This window comes from Oncorhynchus keta, chromosome 12 (genome assembly GCF_023373465.1).
Source record: "Oncorhynchus keta strain PuntledgeMale-10-30-2019 chromosome 12, Oket_V2, whole genome shotgun sequence".
Taxonomy (NCBI): domain Eukaryota; kingdom Metazoa; phylum Chordata; class Actinopteri; order Salmoniformes; family Salmonidae; genus Oncorhynchus; species Oncorhynchus keta.
Window position 1 is genome coordinate 28,480,520 of NC_068432.1, and position 18,367 is coordinate 28,498,886.

The 18,367-nt window shown below is 45.0% G+C and overlaps 1 protein-coding gene across 5 annotated transcripts in view; it reads right to left on the minus strand.

The window, feature by feature from the left end:
* Window positions 1-18,367, minus strand: part of LOC118391230 (misshapen-like kinase 1) — a 37,881-nt gene that overhangs the window by 12,048 nt on the left and 7,466 nt on the right. For 2 of the 5 annotated variants that reach the window (XM_052457947.1, XM_052457946.1), the window contains exons 8-16: window positions 15,786-15,864; window positions 9,917-10,092; window positions 9,147-9,216; window positions 8,759-8,972; window positions 4,353-4,460; window positions 3,678-3,764; window positions 3,143-3,322; window positions 2,660-2,830; window positions 1,951-2,214 (exon numbers count right to left, since the gene is read on the minus strand). In XM_052457947.1, the coding sequence (XP_052313907.1) occupies window positions 1,951-2,214; window positions 2,660-2,830; window positions 3,143-3,322; window positions 3,678-3,764; window positions 4,353-4,460; window positions 8,759-8,972; window positions 9,147-9,216; window positions 9,917-10,092; window positions 15,786-15,864 (1,349 nt within the window). The remainder of the gene's footprint in view (window positions 1-1,950; window positions 2,215-2,659; window positions 2,831-3,142; window positions 3,323-3,677; window positions 3,765-4,352; window positions 4,461-8,758; window positions 8,973-9,146; window positions 9,217-9,916; window positions 10,093-15,785; window positions 15,865-18,367) is intronic. The other 3 variants (XM_035782404.2, XM_035782405.2, XM_052457948.1) reach the window with 2 other exon arrangements.

Here is an 18,367-nt window from a genome sequence, read left to right on the forward strand (position 1 = left end):
ACTGGTGTCTGACAATTTTTAGGGCCTTCCTCAAACACCGCCTGGTATAGAGGTCCTGGATGGCAGGAAGCTTGGCCCCAGTGATGTACTGGGTCATCCGCACTACCCTCTGTAGTGGCTTGCGGTCAGAGACTGAGCAGTTGCCATACCAGGCAGTGATGCAACCAGATGCTCTCGATGGTGCAGCTGTAGACATTTTGAGGATCTGAGGACCCATGACAAATCTTTTCAGTCTCCTGGGGGGGAATAGGTTTTGTCGTGCCCGCTTCACGACTGTCATGGTGTGCTTGGACCATGTTAGTTTGTTGGTGATGTGGACACCAAGGAACTTGAAGCTCTGCTCTCAACCTGCTCCACTCATCCGTCGATGAGAATGGGGGAGTGCTCGGTCCTCTTTTTCCTGTAGTCCACCATAATCTCCTTTGTCTTGATCACGTTGAGGGAGAGGTTGTTGTCCTGGCACCACACAACCAGGTCTCTGACCTCAGCCTGTAGGGAGGTCTCGTTGAAGTCGGTGATCAGGCCTACCACTGTTGTGTCATCGGCAAATTTAATGATGGTGTTGGAGTCGTGCCTGGCCGTGCAGTCATGAGTGAGGGGCCCCCGTGTTGAGGATCAGCGTGGCGGATGTATTGTTACCTACCCTTACCACATCCTTAGCTTAGTGATGAGCTTTGAGGGCACTATGGTGTTGAACGCTGAGCTGTAGTCAATGAATAGCATTCTCACATAGGTGTTCCTTTTGTCCTGGTGGGAAAGGGCAGTGTGGAGTGCAATAGAGATTGCATCATCTGTGGATCTGTTGGGGCGGTATGTAAATTGGAGTGGGTCTAGGGTTTCTGGGATGATGGTGTTGATGTGAGCCATGACCAGCCTTTCAAAGCACTTCAATGCTACAGACGTGAGTGCTACGGGTCGGTAGTCATTTAGGCAGGATACCTTAGTGTTCTTGGGCACAGGCACTATGGTGGTCTGCTTAAAATATCTTGGTATTAGACTTGGACAAGGAGAGGTTGACAATGTCAGTGAAGACACTTGCTAGTTGGTCAGCGCATGCTCGCAGTACACGTCCTGGTAATCCGGCGGCCTTGTGAATGTTGACCTGTTTAAAGGTCTTACATCGGCTGCGGAGAGCGTGATCACACAGTCTTCCGGTACAGCTGGTGCTCTCATGCATGTTTTAGTGTTATTTGGCTCGAAGCGAGCATAGATGTAGTTCAGCTCATCTGGTAGTCCCGTGTCACTGGGCAACTCTCGGCTGTGCTTCCTTTGTAGTCTGTAATGGGTTGCAGGCCCTGCCACATCTGACAAACGCCAGAGCCTGTGTAGTACGACTCAATCTTAGTCCTGTATTGACGCTTTGCCTGTTTGATATGGCTTTGGGATACGGAGCATAGGAGATGCGCATAGGCCACTGCGATTGCACAGGCCTTATGTTTTCGGGACATTAATGTTAGATTATTATGTGGCTACTAGCAGTGGGTATTATATTTAGAGTTAACGATCTAGCTAATGTGTTTTGAGTTTCCACTTACTCAGGCAGTGAACTAGCCCCAAATAAATTAAAATATTGATAATTCTGTAGCCCTATTTTAACAGTAAAATATAACAATAGCTTAATTGTCAACCCAAAATGCATGACAATCACTGGATTTGGTTGCATATTAACACATTTTGAATCACAACATGAAAAGATGACGAAAAAGTATTTCTTGAATACTGTCTCAGTAGTCTATTACACTTAAATAACGCACTGAGAGTGACTTTATAAGATGATCAAAAGATATATATATTACGTAACGCTGTGAAAAAAATTGGTGTGACCAAATCCTGGGCTGGTGCCACCAACTGAAAACTGTAGTGGCACAAGCGCCACCAGGGAAAATTTTAGTCTGGAGCGCTGTCTTTAGTCAACATCTAAAGACTAAAACCCAGCAGGTGGTCTCTGACCTTGGGCGGCTGCTCCATCTCTGGCAGGCGGATCCAGGGGCCGCGGTCCTCCCTTGTGCGAGGCTGTGGGGCGGGGCTCTCGGAGGTGGGGTCGGAGTTCTGTCGGACCAGCTCCCTGGAGTGGACAGGGCGGGGGGTGGGGGTAGGGGATGGGTCCTGGGTGGGGAAGGCGGACATGGTCTTAGTGGGCTGGTCACACAGGGACTGGGAGCGGGGGACAGGGGCAGCGTAGGGCTTCAGCGGAACCAAGTGGGCCATCTGGAACTGCAAGGGGGCAGCGGTGAGGAAGGAGGGAAGGGAGTGTGAAGGTGGAGGAGCGGGCAGGGTAAGGCAGTGAGAGCAGGCAGGATAGAGTGGGACAGGATTGTGCATGTTGAGGATTGAGGATTGTGCATGTTTTAAGATGGGGAATAGAGGGAATTTTGCCATTTTATGAAATGTCAATAAAACAATATGAAAGCAATAAGAAGGGGAGAGGGTGGGTCCAGGAGGAGAAGGGAGAAAAGGAAGGTAAATAAGATTGGAAATAAATACAGTTCAAAGAAGCATTATTAGACAGGGGGGTAATGCAGCTCAAGAAAGAAAGACAATGCAGTCGCCACTGTGCTAAACCAGTATTTGACCAAAATGTCTGCAATGTTGTAACACGGGAAAACATACAAATAAAGTACACACTGACTAATACATTTCCAGATGAACACCAACACACCTTGCCCTGTCCCCCCTGAGGTTCAACAGGCCGCTGCATAGGCGGGGTCTGAGTAGCCTGGCCCCCTCCGGATTGGCTGATGGAGTCGGAGCGTGATTGGATGGCAGTGTCAGAGACAGTGGTGCAGATTTTGGGTGAGCCCTGCCTGTTGAGCTTACTGCGCTCCTCCACCTGAGACAAAAGGAGAAAAGGAAAGGGAGGCAAAGATGGGGGACAGGAGACAGGGAGAGGGAGGAAGAGAGCATATCACACAGAGATGTCGATTCAGACTAACTTTCAGGAAAAAAATATGACACCTAAGGTGATACTACATAACTGCTTGTATATGCTAGCTTGTTACAGGGAAATAGCTAAATGTATTCCACTGGTATTAGTCTACATTACTCCAGGTTATAAAACACTATGTAATGAAAGGTGTGGTTCCTAGGGTTATCTAGGAAGTAAGAGCATGTTCCACTGTTCCTGTCTGTGTGGTTGTTGTACCTCTCGGGCCCAGGCGGGCTTGTTGTTGGGCTCCAGGTTCTTGCTGTAGTGGTATAGGGGCTGGGGCTTCTTGTCCTGTTGCTGCTGCTGCAGAGACACCAGGTAGGCATGCTCCTGCTGCAGCTGCCTCTGCAGACGCTCAGACTGCCTCTGCTCCTCCAGCTGCTTACGTTTGTACTCCTGCACACACACCATGATACGGTCAAAGCAGACTTACCAAGGACTGAGCATTGCTAGTACACAAGACACAACGCTTTGACATGCCCCCAAAACAGACACAATACCACAGACAAAGATGGGGACATCATGCAGGGTACACATAGACAAGGGCTGATTCTCCACTTCTCTCAAGAAACGTTCTCATCAAGTAAAAAGCAACATACAGAACATGGAGTGTTTGATGCCTCTAGTGGTGAGAGGTGTGAAGTGCAAGAAGGAGGAGGAGGGTGAGCAGTATGCCCTGCAGGCAGAGGTAGGGGTAGACTAGGGCTGAGGAGAGGAGGTGACTGCAGGAGAAAGGAAGGAAGAGAGTTACCATGAGCAGTGCCTGCTCCTGAAGCAGCTGCTGCTGAAGGATTTCTAACTGCCGCTGTTCCTCCTCTAACTTATTTCTTATGAACTCCTGAAGAGAGGTGGAGGAGGGGTGAAGAGGGAAAGGAAAGACAATGGAGAAGAGGATAGATATAAATAGACCACGATGTAGGCGCGGGGGGATTTATGACTGTCATACACTAGTTAGTATTCAGCCCTAGTGATTTGTAGTGGCTTTAAAGTTACACTTTCACACTAAAAGCTAAAATGGTATTAGCTATTTTCTATTGAATATCTACTGTAAAGACTACAATACAGTTCCATATAGGCATCACGTCTATCAGTACTAGATGCAGGTTAGTTATCGTGAAGAAACGGGCCATGGTAGGAGAGTTAAAGGTTGGAGAAAAGAAGACTAGGAGAGTAGATTATAAAACGTAGGTTGACTGTGATATAATGCCAGTCACTGTGTGGTAGAGGTAGAGCGGAAACGGAGCAGCAGAAACTGAGCTCTTGCACAGAAAACAGAAAACACACTAATTTAGATCCCGGCTGCCATGGCAACCAGCACACGGACATTCCACAGCTAGAATGGCTTGCAGTAGGCTGCAGAGTAGGCTACACCCACACCTCTCCCCAATTGGCTGATTGTGCTCCTGTGCTTCTCGTGGTTGGTTACCTGCTCCCTCTCAGCCAGCCTCCTATCCTCCTCCCTCCGTATATCGTCAAGTCTCCGATGGGGGCCCTTTTCTTGCTGTCTCACCATCTCTCGCTCTTTTCTCTGTTGCTGAGAGGGATGACAGGAGAGAGAAATTTGTGTGGAGGCCACATTTTTTTTACATTAGTTGTGGTTATAATGGATGCCTTGCATAAACCTTTAGTTTTTTTCCCCCTCCACCGCGAGAGGAAATGGAAAGAGAGAGAGAGGAAATGGAGAGCGAGCGAGAGAGAGAGAGAGCAAAAGAAAAGAGCGAGAGACAGCGAGAGAGCAAAAGAGTGAGCGAGTGTGAAAGAGAGAAAGAGCATGTTAGGTGTGAGTCACTGCCAGCCCCCGTTACCAACAGCCACTGCAGGAGCCCTGCTCCTCTGCTGAGACCGCACAGCTCCCTGATTCAAACACTTGGCCAGTTGTTCTTTTAATTGTTATCACCCTGAATAGTTTTAAGCCGCCTTCTGAAAAGACACTACAGCCTCCCTATTAAAACAACTCCCTTAAGAGAGGATGCCTCTTAGAATTAAGATAGCACTTGCTAATGACACATTTTACATTTAAATGACAGTTCTCTTTTGTTGTTGAGAATGAATGATTAACAATCTCGAGACAATATTGAGCTATCATTTTTAGTTCTCTCCCTGACGCTAAATTGCTTCCTGACCTTGTGATAATCAATTCCCATCTACTCCACACTGTATGCAGGTAATCCAACATTAATTGAGATTTCAATCCAGTGGAAGTATTTTAATTGGCACAGAAATTATGTGCAATTATTCATAATTATCATTAATAAAAAATGTATTATAGATATCGTCAAACCGTTGGTGTTACCATCCTGCTGTATTACGGTATCTCCCTAAACAGTGGCAATGTACATAACAGCTTAGTACAATCCCAGTAAACCGGTCTACTGTGAAAGCCTTAACTTGGAGTGACATAAATAGCTAGATAAAAGGCTTGTGTGATGATTCATTCTTTGTAAGGTGGGATCAAGTCAGCTGAACCATGTTGGTCACAGGTTACCTCAAAGGGTAAAAACGTGGTTTGATTAAGCAAGCTAAAGAACACAAACTGCAGTTGATAAGGTTGCCAGTGAGTCTGTCTGTCTGTCTGTCTGTCTGTCTGTCTGTCTGTCTGTCTGTCTGTCTGTGTGTGTTAGAGGGAGGTCGGCAGATTAATTAGGGCCGATTTCAAGTTCATATAACAATTGTAAATCTGAATTTTTGGACACCAATTTGGCCGATTTAAAAAAAAAATTTTTTTTACACCTTTATTGAATCTTTATTTAACTAGGCAAGTCAGTGAAGAACACATTCTTATTTTCAATGACGTCCTAGGAACGGTGAGTTAACTGCCTCGTTCAGGGGCAGAACGACAGATTTTCACCTTGTCAGCTCGGGGGATTCAATCTTGCAACCTTACAGTTAACTAGTTCAACGCTCTAACTACCTGCCTCTCACTGCACTCCACGAGGAGCCTGCCTGTTACACGAATGCAGTAGAAGCCAAGGTAAGTTGCTAGCTAGCATTAAACTTATAAAAAACAATCATAATCACTAGTTAACTAGTCCAAAGCTCTAACCACCTGATTACATTGCACTCCACGGGGAGCCTGCCTGTTACGCGAATACAGTAGAAGCCAAGGTAAGTTGCTAGCTAGCATTAAACTTAACTTATAAAAAACAATCAATCATAATCACTAGTTAACTACACATTGTTGATAATATTACTAGTTTATCTAGCGTGTCCTGCGTTGCATATAATCGATGCGGTGCGTATCGTTGCTCCAATGTGTACCTAACCATAAACATCAATGCCTTTCTTAAAATCAATACACAGAAGTATATATTTTTAAACCTGCATATTTAGCTAAAATAAATCCAGGTTAGCAGGCAATATTAACCAGGTGAAATTGTGTCACTTTTCTTGCATTCATTGCACGCAGAGTCAGTGTATATGCTACAGTTTGGGCAGCCTAATTTGCCAGAATTTTACGTAATTATGACAAATCATTGAAGGTTGTGCAATGTAACAGGAATATTTCGACAAATGGATGCCACCCCTTAGATAAAAATAAAGGAACGGTTCCGTATTTCACTGAAAGAATAAACGTCTTGTTTTCGAGATGATCGTTTCCGGATTCGACCATATTAATGACGTAAGGCTCGTATTTCTGTGTGTTATTATGTTATAACTAAGTCTATGATTTCATAGAGCAGTCTGAGCGGTGGTAGGCACCAGCAGGCTCGTAAGCATTCATTCAAACAGCACTTTCGTGCATTTTGCCAGCAGCTCTTCATTGTGCATCAAGCATTGCGCTGTTTATGACTTCAAGCCTATCAACTCCAGAGATTAGGCTTGTATCACCAATGTGAAATGGCTAGCTAGTTAGCGGGGTGCACGCTAATAGCGTTTCAAACGTCACTCGCTCTGAGACTTGGAGTAGTTGTTCCTCTTGCTCTGCATGGGTAACGCTGCTTCGAGGGTGGCTGTTGTCGTTGTGTTCCTGGTTCGAGCTCAGGGAGGAGCGAGGAGAGGGACGGAAGCTATACTGTTACACTGGCAATACTAAAGTGCCGATAAGAACATCCAATAGTCAAAGGTTAATGAAATACAAATGGTATAGAGAGAAATAGTCCTATAATAACTACAACCTAAATCTTCTTACCTGGGAATATTTAAGACTCTAACCACTAGGCTACCCTGTCGCCCCATATGTGTGTGTGTGTGTGTGTTTGTCTGTGCAATTGTAAAAAGATGAGAGAGGCCTGTAATTTTCATCATAGGTACACTTCAACTATGACAGACAAAATGAGAAAAAAAATCCAGAAAATCACATTGTAGGATTTTTAATGAATTTATTTGCAAATTATGGTGGAAAATATGTATTTGGTCACCTACAAATAAGATTTCTGGCTCTCACAGACCTGTAACTTCTTCTTTAAGAGGCTCCTCTGTCCTCCACTCGTTACCTGTATTAATGGCACCTGTTTGAACTTGTTATCAGTATAAAAGACACCTGTCCACAACCTCAAACAGTCACACTCCAAACTCCACTATGGCCAAGACCAAAGAGCTGTCAAAGGACACCAGAAACAAAATTGTAGACCTGCACGGGGCTGGGAAGACTGAATCTGCAATAGGTAAGCAGCTTGGTTTGAAGAAATCAACTGTGGGAGCAATTATTAGGAAATGGAAGACATACAAGACCACTGATAATCTCCCTCGATCTGGGGCTCCACGCAAGACCTCACCCCGTGGGGTCAAAATGATCACAAGAACGGTGAGCAAAAATACCAGAACCACACGGGGGGACCTATTGAATGACCTGCAGAGAGCTGGGACCAAAGTAACAAAGCCTACCATCAGTAACAAACTACGCCGCCAGGGACTCAAATCCTGCAGTGCCAGACGTGTCCCCCTGCTTAAGCCCGTACATGTCCAGGCCCGTTTGCTAGAGAAGATTGGGAGAATGTCATATGGTCAAATGAAACCAAAATGGAACTTTTTGGTAAAAACTCAACTCGTCATGTTTGGAGGACAAAGAATGCTGAGTTGCATCCAAAGAACACCATACCTACTGTGAAGCATGGGGGTGGAAACATCATGCTTTGGGGCTGTTTTTCTGCAAAGGGACCAGGACGACTGATCCGTTAAAGGAAATAATTAATGGGGCCATGTACCGTGAGATTTTGAGTGAAAACCTCCTTCCATCAGCAAGGGCATTGAATATGAAACGTGGCTGGGTCTTTCAGCATGACAATGATCCCAAACACACCGCCCAGGCAACGAAGGAGTCGCTTCGTAAGAAGCATTTCAAGGTCCTGGAGTGGCCTAGCCAGTCTCAACCCCATAGAATTTTTTGGGAGGGAGTTTAAAGTCCGTGTTGCCCAGCAACTGCCCCAAAACATCACTGCTCTAGAGGAGATCTGCATGGAGGAATGGGCCAAAATACCAGCAACAGTGCGTGAAAACCTTGTGAAGACTTATAGAAAACTTTTGACCTCTGTCATTGCCAACAAAGGGTATATATAACAAAGTATCGAGATAAACTTTTGTTATTGACCAAATACTTATTTTCCACCATAATTTGCAAATAAATTAATTAAAAATCCTACAATGTGATTTTCTTTTTTTTCTCTTTCATAGTTGAAGTGTACCTATGATGAAAATGACAGGCCTCTCTCATCTTTTTAAGTGGGAGAATTTGCACAATTGGTGGCTGACGAAATACTTTTTTGCCCCACTGTATGCGTGTGTGTGTGTGTGTGTGTGTGTGTGTGTGTGTGTGTGTGTGTGTGTGTGTGTGTGTGTGACTATATATAGGTGTGTGTGTGTGTGAGTATGTGTATGTGAGTATGTGTGTATTACCTCTTCCAGGCGGCGGCGCTGTTCTTTCTGCTCCTCGATGCGTTTCTGTCGGTCGTGCAGCAGCTGTCTCTTGTGTTCCTCTGGGTCTCTACGCTGGGCAGCCAGCTGGGCCTGCTGTCTCTTCAGAGCCTCCGAGCGCTCCTTGTTCTCTTGCTGAAGACGCAAGAAGTCCCGCCTCAACGTTGACTCACCCGGCACATTCAGGATGGAGGTACTAGAGGAGAGAGAGGTGGAAGGGTTAGAAAGGAGGATTTAGATATGGAGGAATATAGCAGGATGAGGTGATGAGAGATCATAGTAGAGAATCAGGAGATTGTGACATTAATCTCATGACACTATATTATTATATTACGGGGGTAGTAATGTTATATGGGTAGTGTTGTGTTACCTGGACTCCCTGTCTTCCCCACGGTTCTCATCCTCCTCATCACTGCCACTGTATTCATACTCTGTCTCCTCTGAGACAAAGGGAGTGAGACAAATAATTAACAGAAATGAGAAAGTATATCACATAGTAGTGAAAACATACTAGGTAACTGCCAAAAAGGAAACGCATGAGTAAATGAGGGATACAAAGTATATTGAAAGCAGGTGCATCAACACAGGTGGGGTTCCTGAGTTAATTAAGCAATTAAAATCCCATCATGATTAGTCATGTATAAAAATGCCCAGTTGCCCATTATTTTGGCTACTATGGCGAGAAGAGATGTCAGTGACTTTGAAAGAAGAGCCTTAAAGGACCGCAGGGGGTTTAAAGGGTGTGTGGTTGTGTCTCAGTCACCAGATCTCAACCCAAATTAACACTTTGGAGCGGTGCCTGAGACAGCATTTTCCACCACCCTCAACAAAACACCAAATTATGGAATTTCTTGTGGAAGAATGACATCACATCCCTCCAATAGAATTGCAGACACTTGTAGAATCTATGCCAAGGCGCATTGAAGCTGTTGTGGCCCAATGACCTATTAAAGACACTATTTTGGTGCTTCCTTTATTTTGGCCGTTATCTGTATGTACATATAATGACAATCCACCCAATCTTCTCAGTCAACCTCAACCCTCCAACCATTATGCACACAGACATGTGCAAAACACAATATTTCATGCGCAACCCAAACAGGCCTCAGTCGGGCCCAGGCCGGCCCTTCCCTCGCTCACCCTTCTCGCCCCTCTTCTTGCGTGTGCGGTCGATGTGGTCTTTGAGCTGGATGCGGACCTGGCGCTCCGTGGGCTGGTCCCGGATGAACGAGTGCTTCAGGAGCTGCTCTGTGGTTGGCCGGCTGGTGTACGTCTTCACCAGGCAGCCCTCTATAAAGTCTATAAACTTCTTAGACCTGGAGGTGGGGTGGGTGGGTCAGGTGAGGAAGAGGGGAGTGTTGAGTAACAGGTGTTTGGTGGAGAGAGATGGGAGAGCTGGTGTGAGTGGGAATTTTAGGAGGCCAGGTATCTCCTGTAGGTCACATGTATTTGGGAATGAAAACTATTCCAAGATGAGTGTTCAGAAAGAAAGGACAAGAACAGGGAAGGTCTGTGTGTGTGGGAGTGAAAGAGAGACAAAAAGACAGTCCGAGTATCCATACATTAAATGTACAACAGTGCCTCTATCGGTAGATTTTTCACTGCTATTTTTATTAGGATGTACTTGGGTGTATCAATTGCAGTAAAGTTGTCCACATGACTTGTCTGGAGGCCAATAGCTATCACTAAGGAATGTACTATAGGTCAACCAAATGAAACATGTGCATTGAGCAACAACTTCATTCAATACATTCTTGTCTTAATCATTGAATCATTTGTATGAGTAGTTTAAATATGTGATTTGCAGATGACTCGCTTGTTTGAGGTCTAAGAATGTCTTCCTACATGCCTGGTTTGTCAGGGAAAGAATAGTGCAAGTAAAAAAACTTGCTACGTTAGTTTAAGTTAGGGCTGTTGTGGTGACCGTATTACCGCCACACCGGCAGCCACAAGTCAGGAAGGCAGTCAAATTCTACATGACATTTAGTCGCGGTAATTAGGCTTCTCCAAGAACTGATGCTGGTCATTAGCCTACCAAACTTACTAACTGCCTGGCACTCAGCACTATTGTCCCTCTAAAATAATTTCAAATTTTATTTGTCACATGCGAATACAAAAAAGCTGTAGACCTTACCGAGAAATGCTTACTTACAAGGCCCTTAACTCCATTTATTGAACTGCATTTTTGGTTAAGAAAATATTTACAAAATAATGTACATTTAAATTCAAAAAGTAAGAAGAAAATTACATAACGAGGCTATATACAGGCGGTATTGAGCCAATGTGCGGGGCGTACAGGTTAGTCGAGGTAATTTATAAAGTGACTATGCATTGATAAACAGCGGGTAGCAGCATGGTAAAAACAGGGGGGGGAGATATAAATAGTCCAAGTGTTAATTTCATTAATCGTTCAGCAGTATTATGGCTTGGGGGTAGAAGCTGTTAAGGTCCCAAACTTGACTCTCCGGTACCGGCTGTAATGCGGTAGCAAAGAGAACAGTCTATGACTTAGGTGACTGGTGTCTGATTTTGTGGGACTTCCTCTGACACCGCCTTGTATAGAGGTCCTGGATGTCAGGAGGCTTGGTCCCACTGATGTACTGGGCCTTATGCATACCTTACGGACAGATGCCAAGCAGTTGCCATAACAGACAGTGATGCAAACAGTCAGGATGCTCTCGATGGTGCAGCTGTTGAACTTCTTGAGGATCTGGGGATCCATGCCAAATCTTTTCAGTCTCCTGAGGGGGAAAAGGTGTTGTCGTGCCCTCTTCACGAGGCGGTATGCAAATTGGAGATGGGTCTCGGATTTCTGGGATAATGGTATTGTGAGCCATGACCAGCCTTTCAAAGCACTTATTGATGAAGCCAGTGACTGATGTGGTGTACTCCTCAATGCCATGGGACGAAACCCGTAACATATTCCAGTCTGTGCTAGCAAAACAGTCCTGTAGCTTAGTATCTGCGTCATCTGACCACTTTTTTTATAGACCTGGTGCTTCCTGCTTAATTTTTGCTTGTAAGCCGAAATCAGGAGGATATAAATATGGTCAGATTTGCCAAATGGACGGTGAGGGAGAGCTTTGCATGTGCCTCTGTGTGTGAGGTTAAGGTGGTCTAGAGTTTTTTCCCTCTGGTTGCACATTTAACATGCTGGTCGAAATTAGGTAAAACAAATGTAAGTTTCCCTACATTAAAGTCCCCGGCCACTAGGAGCGCTGCCTCTGGAAGAGTGTTTTCCTGTTTGCTTGTGGCCGTATACAGCTCGTTGAGTGCGGTATTAGTTCCAGCATCAGTCTGTGGTGGTAAACAGACAGCTACAAAGAATATGATAAACTCTAGGTAGATAGTGTGGTCTACAGCTTATCATGAGATGCACACCTGAGGTAGAGTAAAACCTTGAGTCTTCCTTAGATATCGTGCACCAGCTGTTGTTTACAAATATACATAGACCGCCACCCCTTGTATTACCAGAGGCTGGTGTTCGATCCTGCCAGTAGTGTAAAACCTGCCAGCTCTATGTTTTTCATGTCGTCGTTCAGCCACGACTCAGTGAAACATAAGATTACAGCTTTTAATGTCCAGTTGGTAGGATATAGGTGCTTTTAGTTTTTCCACTGTATTATCCAGCGATTGTACGTTGGCCAATAGTATCGATGGCAAAGGCAGATTAGACACTCGTCACCGGATCCTCACAAGGAACCCTGATCTCCTTCCGCATAACCTCTCTTTCTCCTGTGAATGACAGGGATGAGGGCCTGTTCAAGTGTCTGGAGTAAATGCCTCTCGTCCGACTCATTAAAGAAAAATTATTTGTCATGTTCAAGGCGAGTAGTCACTGTTCTGATGTCCAGAAGCAATTTTCAGTCATACGAGACGGTAGCAGCAACATTATAAACAAAATAAGTTAAACAGTGCAATATATAGATATTTTTTTTGCACGGTTGGTTAAGAGCCCATAAAACAGCAGCCATCCCCTCCGGCGCCAATACACATTACACTTCACAACGGTCTTGGTGTATTTGGACCATGAGACCTATAGTCCACGATCAATGCAAATGTATTTGAAAACATAAATCAAACAGTTAATGAGAGCCCATGAGCTCATGTTGCAGAACATTTCTATCCCATTTGCCTAGTCTATAGAAAGCTATGTTTATTTCTCAGCTTTCCTAATATTAAGCAGATTGCTTATATTTACAACAGGAGTACAGCCACTTGTTTGAATCATAGCCCATAGGCCAGAATGTTCTAACAAGGTTTGTAGCACAACTAAGGTGGTCAAATAACTTCTTAGAATTAAGCACATTAGGCCACTTTACAAGGGTTGTAGAGCCTAACTGGCATATATAACAAATACTTATATCTTGCACAGAATAGGTTGACTTTTGTACTATGGGGGACAGTGGATTGACATAGGCTAGTGCTTTTGCTGTTCGTTAGGCCTACTCATCTTGTTGGCTGATGAAAAGTATATTTTGGACAGTTCTTCCAATATCTTCAATATGCACTTCGGAATTTGGATTAGGACACAGGCAGTTGTGTCCCAGATGTGCCTGTCTTAATTTATAGCCTATGAGAAAGACCCGATCAGGTGATGGAGAACCGTGCGAGTGAGAAATGCCTCGGATTGGGCAGCACACTCAGGGAGAAGGGCACAATGCAGCACTCCGGGCCTCAAAAGGAATGGATTTGTTTAGGCTGCATTACAGCCACAAAGGGGATGCCACCGTGAAATTCGAGGCAATATCAAGTGCTTGTCAAATTGTGAATGGAAGACTATTGGAGTGTGTACAGCCTGCGCAAAAAACACAAACAAAGCAGAGCTCATGCCTTTCAAGCAACTTTTTTCAAATCCTCATTAGAGTCGCATCATGCAGCCTTACAATGTATTAAAAATCAAAACATATAGCCCAACGTTTGTAGAACAACTAAAGTTATAATAATAATTAAATTAAGCACATAGGAGTACCTAAACTCAGCAAAAAAAAAGAAATGTCCTCTCACTGTCAACTGCGTTTATTTTCAGAAAACTTAACGTGGAAATATTTGTATGAACATAATGTTCAACAACTGAGACATAAACTGAACAAGTTTCACAGACAAGGGGGGTCAAAATAAAAATTAATATAATATAATAATATATGCCATTTAGCAGACGCTTTTATCCTTACAGTCATGTGTGCATACATTCTACGTATGGGTGGTCCCGGGAATCGAACCCACTACCCTGGCGTTACAAGCGCCATGCTCTACCAACTGAGCTACAGAAGGACCACGAAATTAAGTCAGTATCTGGTGTGGGCACCAGCTGCAATAAGTACTGCAATGCATCTCCTCCTCATGGACTGTTTGATGTTACCCTACTCTTCCACCAAGGCACCTGCAAGTTCCCGGACATTTCTGGGGGGAATGGCCCTAGCCCTCACCCTCCGATCCAACAGGTCCCAGACGTGCTCAATGGGATTGAGATCCGGGCTCTTCGCTGGCCATGGCAGAACACTGACATTCCTGTCTTGCAGGAAATCACGCACAGAACGAGCAGTATGGCTGGTGACATTGTCATGCTGGAGGTCATGTCAGGATGAGCCTGCAGGAAGGGTACCACATGAGGGAGGAGGATGTCTTCACAGCGTTGAGATTGGACTGAGCTTGTCATTGCAGGCAATGATGCTGTGACACACCGCCCCAGACCATGACGGAACCTCCATCTCCAAATCGATCACGCTCCAGAGTACAGGCCTCGGTGTAAAGCTAATTCCTTCGACAATAAACGCGAATCCGACCATCACCCCTGGTGAGTAAAAACTGCGACTAGTCAGTGAAGAGCACTTTTTGCCAGTCCTGTCTGGTCCAGCGACGGTGGGTTTGTGCCCATAGGCGACGTTGTTGCCGGTGATGTCTGGTGAGGGCCTGCCTTACAACAGGCCTACAAGCCCTCAGTCCAGCCTCTCTCAGTCTATAGGGGACAGTCTGAGCCCTGATGGAGGGATTGTGCGTTCCTGGTGTAACTCGGGCAGTTGTTGTTGCCATCCTGTAGCGCTGTCTTAGGCGTCTCACAGTATGGACATTGCAATTTATTGCCCTGGCCACATCTGCAGTCCTCATGCCTCCTTGCAGCATGCCTAAGGCACGTTCACGCAGATGAGCAGGAATTCTGAGCATCTTTCTTTTGGTGTTAGAGAGTCAGGCCTCTTTAGTGTCCTAAGTTTTCATAACTGACCGTAATTGCCTACCGTCTGTAAGCTGTTAGTGTCTTAACGACCGTTCCACAGGTGCATGTTCATTAATTGTTTATGATTCATTGAACAAGAATTCCTTTTTTGCTTAGTTTACTTCTTTGATAACTGCTCAACACAGAATAGTTGCATGTGCGCACGCCCTCAAATCATTGAGAAAATATTTATATTATATTCAAATTTGTTCAGTTGTGATCGTCATACTATAAAATAATATAAAATAATGCCACAGAATTATAGCAAATATTGTCTGCTAAATGAACTAGTGTAGCCCACAGCTATTTGTCATAGCCACATCAGGACCTAACACGGACAACTCAGAGTATGCTATTCTGCTCTTCTGAAATAGACTGTTTTCTTCATATCATGCTTCTTTAGAACTGTCTAAAATAAATAATGGATTTATTGTGAAGGTGTAGGCTATATCACATGGATTTATTATGTGTGGAAACTAGGAGATGCTAAATGTGTTTATGTTAATTAACTGTCAACTACCTTAAGATTGACAGTTACTTGCTTGACAATCACCAGCTGATGAAATTTCGTGACCACCACAGCCCTAGTGATAACATTTCTGTCATGCCACTGTACCATGGCCAGCTGGTGTTGGACGTAAATAGCTCAGTAAAGCACAGCAGGGCTATGGTAAGGAAGGAATCTTATCACTACAAAGGCAGGGCAATAGAGGGTGGGGAGCCAAGAGAAAATAGCTATGTCCTAAAATAAAACTGAAGTTTTAGGAAAAACAACAGCAGAAACCAAACACTCACCACTTCTTGGACTTAAGTTTGGGAGGGGGGTTCCTCGGGATGAGGAATAGAGCTCTCATAGGGTGCATGTCACACAGAGCTGAGGGGAGAGAGGGGGAGATAATGATGGATTGGTACAAAGCACTTAAATCAAAAGAGCATTAAAATATTGCTTGTACACTACTATACAGTATAAACATGTAATGATCACATAATCCTTATGCATACAACTGTAGTCCCAATCAATATAATGTGCTCTTGATAAACCCCGATCCGTGCCTCACACCTATTGCTCCATTGTCTTGTTTGAGCAACACGTACGTATTGTCTTCCAAGCATAGCTAGCTTAACCTGTCTGGTTAGGTTATCAGCACAACAATAACATGCCCTTTGTTAGGACGAATACATTGACGTTAGTTCTGATACTGCCCAAGGCATTCAGTACTTTCAGTGACTACATGTGGACTTCAGGAAACAGCAAAGGGAGCACCCCCTATCCACATCGACGGGACAGTAGTGGAGGAGGAGGAAAGTTATGTTCCTCAGCGTACACACCATGGACAAACTGAAATGGTTCACCCACACAGACAGCGTGGTGAAGAAGGTGCAACAGCGCCTCTTCAACCTCAGGAGGCTGAAGAAATTTGGCTTGTCACCAAAAACAGTCAAACTTTTACAGATGCACAATCCAGGCTGCATCACCGCCTGGTACGGCAACTGCTCCGCCCACAACCGCAAGGCTCTCCAGAGGGTACTGAGGTCTGCACAACGCATCACCGGGGGCAAACTACCGGCCCTCCAGGACACCTAGACCACCTGATGTCACAGGAAGGACAAAAAGATCATCAAGGACAACAACCACCCGAGCCACTGCCTGTTCACCCCGCTTATCATCCAGAAGGCAAGGTCAATACAGTTGCATCAAAGCTGGGACCAAGACTGAAAAACAGCTTCTATCTCAAGGCCATCAGACTGTTAAACAGCCATCACTAACATTGAGTGGCTGCTGCCAACATACTGACTCAAATCTGTAGCCACTTAATAATTAAAAATAAATGTATCACGAGTCACTTTAAACAATGCCACTTTAAAGAATGTTTACATACCCTACATTACTCATGTCATATGTATATACTGTACTCTATACCATCTACTGCATCTTGCCTATGCCGTTCGGCCATCCCTCATCCATATATACATGTACATATTCTAATTAATTCCTTTACACTTGTGTGTGTATAAGGTAGTTGTTGTGAAATTGTTAGACATTACTGCATGGTCGGAACTAGAAGCACAAGCATTTTGCTACTCTCGCATTAACATCTGCTAACCATGTGTGTGTGACCAATAAAATTTGATACATGGTGATTACACGACCAGTTTAAGTATGTCATTCTTGACAATGTTTGTGAAGTATAAAAACAGTTTATGTGCATCTGTGGGAACTTTTTATGGGGATACATGTACCAATGTGCACACTTCACCGTTTGGCACAATAAGTCACATGAGTTAAATCAGTCTGCTCATGTCAGACCAGAGGGTGGTTTTATCAGGTTTTGAAAAACAACAGCAATGCTATCTAACAATTAGCCAGTAGCCTCCCAGTCACCAGTAGAAACTCAGTGTTGGTGAGAATGTGAGAAAGTCCGTATTGCATAATTCATTGACAACAGGCATCTGACGACAACAGCCCTCGACAGTCTGCCTGTCTGGGCTGTGTCGCGCATACTGGGTGGGTACAGCAACAGCAGGAGCTCCAGGGAGAGAATCCCTTCTCCAGGCATCCCACTTCAAAGCTGCCTACGGTGGGAGCAATGTGCAGTGATATGTGCTTGTGTTATGCGGTTTGATATAGAGAAGGCTCTCTAACACCACAGATCAATAGCCCCCTCACCTCGTATCTTACATGAGCAGCACAGTGGTGAATGAGCCATCTCAAACACATGGCTTATGTTATGCAGAATGTGCTTTTGAGAGTTTAGGAGATAAATATCAGCTGGATGCGTGCGGGTGGGTGTGGATGAAAAGGGTAATAGAGTGGAGCTGGATGCGTGCGGGTGGGTGGGTGTGGATGAAAAGGGTAATAGAGTGGAGCTGGATGCGTGCGGGTGGGTGGGTGTGGATGAAAAGGGTCATAGAGTGGAGCTGGATGCGTGCGGGTGGGTGTGGATGAAAAGGGTCATAGAGTGGAGATGGATGCGTGCGGGTGGGTGTGGATGAAAAGGGTCATAGAGTGGAGATGGATGCGTGCGGGTGGGTGTGGATGAAAAGGCTCATAGAGTGGAGATGGATGCGTGCGGGTGGGTGTGGATGAAAAGGGTCATAGAGTGGAGATGGATGCGTGCGGGTGGGTGTGGATGAAAAGGGTCATAGAGTGGAGATGGATGCGTGCGGGTGGGTGTGGATGAAAAGGGTCATAGAGTGGAGATGGATGCGTGCGGGTGGGTGTGGATGAAAAGGGTCATAGAGTGGAGATGGATGCGTGCGGGTGGGTGTGGATGAAAAGGGTCATAGAGTGGAGATGGATGCGTGCGGGTGGGTGTGGATGAAAAGGGTCATAGAGTGGAGATGGATGCGTGCGGGTGGGTGTGGATGAAAAGGGT